At 36.0% G+C, this 3,507-nt stretch overlaps 1 protein-coding gene across 2 annotated transcripts in view; it reads left to right on the forward strand.

The window, feature by feature from the left end:
• Nucleotides 1–3,278, forward strand: part of LOC122074964 — an 11,149-nt gene extending 7,871 nt beyond the window's left edge. For both annotated transcript variants that reach the window (XM_042639975.1, XM_042639969.1), the window contains exon 5: nucleotides 3,010–3,278. In XM_042639975.1, coding sequence (XP_042495909.1) covers nucleotides 3,010–3,093 — 84 coding nt within the window. In that variant the 3' untranslated portion in view covers nucleotides 3,094–3,278. The remainder of the gene's footprint in view (nucleotides 1–3,009) is intronic.
• The last annotated feature ends 229 nt before the right edge of the window (nucleotides 3,279–3,507 follow it).

The raw sequence follows: 3,507 nt of genomic DNA on the forward strand, positions 1-3,507 counted from the left end.
AAGCGAGACAAAGTCGAAATTTCTGGTTTAAAATAAGGCATGGAATGTATCGTTTCAGCGAGATATACCAACAATTTGGCCAAAATACCAAAATTTCGACCGAAATATGGTACACATATTGATTCGTGCCTTAGTTCGTTTCGACCCAAAAAAAAAAAAAAAAAAGCCCTAAATACCGCTGAAATTTCGGCAAGATTTCAAACCATGGTTGAATCCAGGACCTTTTACAAAGATGCAAGAGCCCTTACCACTGGTCTAGACCATTGTTAGTTAAAACGGGAATGGCAAAAAAACAGAGACGTATGGTACGTGTTTTAAACAGATAAAAACGATGAACGGTACAGTAAAAAAAAGGGTAAAAAAAAGAAAACGTCAAACGGACGGAAACGAACGGTACGAGTATTAAACGTGTAGTTTTCAAAAAAACGAAACAAGAAAAAAGGGCAATATATCATCATGTAATTTGAGAGATTATTGCCTGTATACCTGCATCTAATGTTCTAAGCTACATCAAACATTCATGCATATATCATCCAAAATATAGCATCCAATGTAAATTCCAAATTAAAACTTAATACACCATATTAAAAAAGGCATGTCCAAAATATATTAAAAAAAAAAAAAAAAAATCCATCCATCCATATCATCCAAGATGTCTAAAGAACTCAGTATCATTATAGCAGGTCCAAAGATCAACGATAAAAATAAAAAAATAATTAAAAAATAATTAAAAAATAATTAAAAAATAATTAAAAAAAAAGATCAATGAGGAGACATTAAACTATATGAAGTAGATCCTCCATCAGCTCCAGTGTCAGATGGTTCAGGTTCCTCGTACGTCTACTCAAGCCTCTCCATTTCAAGCTCAAAGTCTACTATAAGTAAGTCACCAAGATTGTCTAAATCAATAGGCCTTGAATCTTTATGTAGTTGGCTTTCATAGTTCTCCCTTATCATAGAGTTCATCTTGATGTACACCAAATCCTCTAGCATCTCTGGGGCTAATCAAGCCATGGTTAAGGGTTTTCGATTTACTTTTGTTTTTTACCCAAAATCACATCTCAAAGATGCTGATTCAAAGAACGAGAGGAAGAAGAAGAGTAGAGAGAGAGAGAGAGAGAGAGAGAGAGAGAGAGTACCTGATCGATCTCTTTGAACCTCAGTAGCTACTCAACGAAGACCCACTGCTGCAAATGCTGCTCGACGAACAAGTTCCTCCAATGTTCTGAGATCTCCTCAACATCAAGCCTGATTCCACCATAATATTTAACTAACAAGGACCTGAACACTGATATGATATCGGTTTCGACCAGTTCTCTACCTCCGATTTTCGGTTAATTGGTACTGGCTCCTTCCTTTCCTTCACAAGCGACGACTGTAAGTCCACGGGGACCAGACTTGAGAGTCTTCTGAGTTCTGACCCAAAAAAGGAAGAACAACAAAATATATAAAAGAGATGCTACTATACCTGCTTGCTACTGTCGATGCCCGAGCCCGACTTCCGACGACCTGGGATTAACCTTTCTCGACTTTCGACGCTTCTGACGACCTGCTTTTCCTCTTTTGCTCTGAGTTTTCTTCGATTGACAAACGGAGAAGGGTTTAGAGTCTGACCAACGGAGAAGAAGGGAGAGATGACGGGAGTCACGGACTCACCGGACTACGGCTACGGGATGTGATTTCAGAAATCAGAATTAGGGATTTGGGGAAGAAATCAGAAATCGTAAATCGTTTTCTTCGGTTTTGGGGTTTTTTTTTTTTTTTTTTTTTTTTTTATTTTTATAAATAGTATGACAAAATTCCTATTTTGCCCTTACAAAACGTATACGTGTTTTAAACGTGTGTTTAAAACGTTTTATACTGCCGTTCCCTTTTTTCCCGCATTGTATGGAAGCATATGGCAAAACGCGTTTTAAATGGCAAAAAAAGGCGAACGCGTTTTAACTAACAGTGGTCTAGACATGCATTTATATTGTAAGAATGATTTATATATATTGCAATTAAACTTCCCAACTTCTCAGACTATTTTTATCAGATGTTACCAGTTTTGATTGCCAACTGCCAAGTATTGTTCCGGTTTTGGTCTGTTTTCTGAAACATTGATCATATCTGTATTATTCTGTGGAATTAGTTTGTTAATTTAATGATTTAATCTACAACATTTTGGTGGGTCAATATTGATTTTGATTTTTCATTTCATTACATTGATTTGCTTCTTAAATTCATGAAAAAGAAAGCAGAATTGGGATGAAAATCACCCTAATTGTTCGTTAACTAGGAGGCCTTGTGTTGATTTGTATATGGTCTTGATACTTAAGCTTAGGCATGTACCATAGAAGGTTTCGTGCTCAACTCCTTCTATCTAAGTTTAAAAATATATTCCCTGGGAATAAACATTTTATCCCTCCATCCCACAATGACTGTCTGGTTTGGAGTTCTGCGATGTTCCGATTTGTTTGTCCATTAGAATATTAAATGCTTTGAAATATCTTACTTCTCCATGTTAACCTTAGCATGTAATGCTAATTGGTGCTACCACTACAATTTTTTGCTTTAAAAGAGCGAGAGAAGAAAGAGAATCTAATGTAGTTTTTGGACAATTAGTGATTAATATTTAGGCAAGGAATGTAATAACAAATTTTCTTTAAATGTGAGATTTGTCAAGCTTTGCAATTTTTGTGGGACGGAGGGTGTGACATCTTTGGTAGAAATACATCTTATGATGTGGCCAAAGCTTAACTACGTAACATGGAGGGTTCAAGGGTTGTAGTCGTCCTAATAGTTAGGTACCACTTTATAAGAAACACCTTCAGTTTGAGTCCCATCCACTGCAAAATTATAAAATAAGTTATGTTTGATGACATCAAACTTATCGATAAAAAATGTTACAGCATCAAAAGATAATAGATCAATGAACATCCTTTTCACTTGTAAGGAACAAACATTTTTTTTTGTTACATGTGCCTGTTTTGAAGTGACACCTGGACTTCTCTGTGGTAATTATTGCAGTTAGAGATAATCGAGATGCTTCTAAAGGGATGTGATGCTGTGGAGAACTATGCGAAAGAGGTGAGGACTCTTCAGGATTTTTAATGATAAATATCCATAGCCTTTATGGCCATCGACATGGTGGTGTTGAATCATCTTGGATTGCCTAATTTTGTACAGTGGACTACAAAATGACTTCTTCTTTACTTATTTTCTTGAATATCTTGGTTACTTCATTAGTTAGATGTGCACTCTATGCTCATTCTCAAAGATGATATGCATTTCCTTTATATGCTCCATTATAAGAATTCCATAAACCTTCATCTGTGTGTGGCATCTCATTGATATATGTCAGTCTCGACATGAAACCTCAATTAAGGTGCATCATCTTTCTGGTCAATTGCATTATTTTGGTGCTTTACAACAATGAGTGCGACACTTGTATGGCTTTCCACAAGGATGCAATCTCTCTGATACTAAAGAACATCCAATGTGTGTCAATGGAAAATTTAAGGCGGC

The sequence above is a fragment of the Macadamia integrifolia genome, chromosome 1, assembly GCF_013358625.1.
Source record: "Macadamia integrifolia cultivar HAES 741 chromosome 1, SCU_Mint_v3, whole genome shotgun sequence".
Classification (NCBI taxonomy): Eukaryota; Viridiplantae; Streptophyta; class Magnoliopsida; order Proteales; family Proteaceae; genus Macadamia; species Macadamia integrifolia.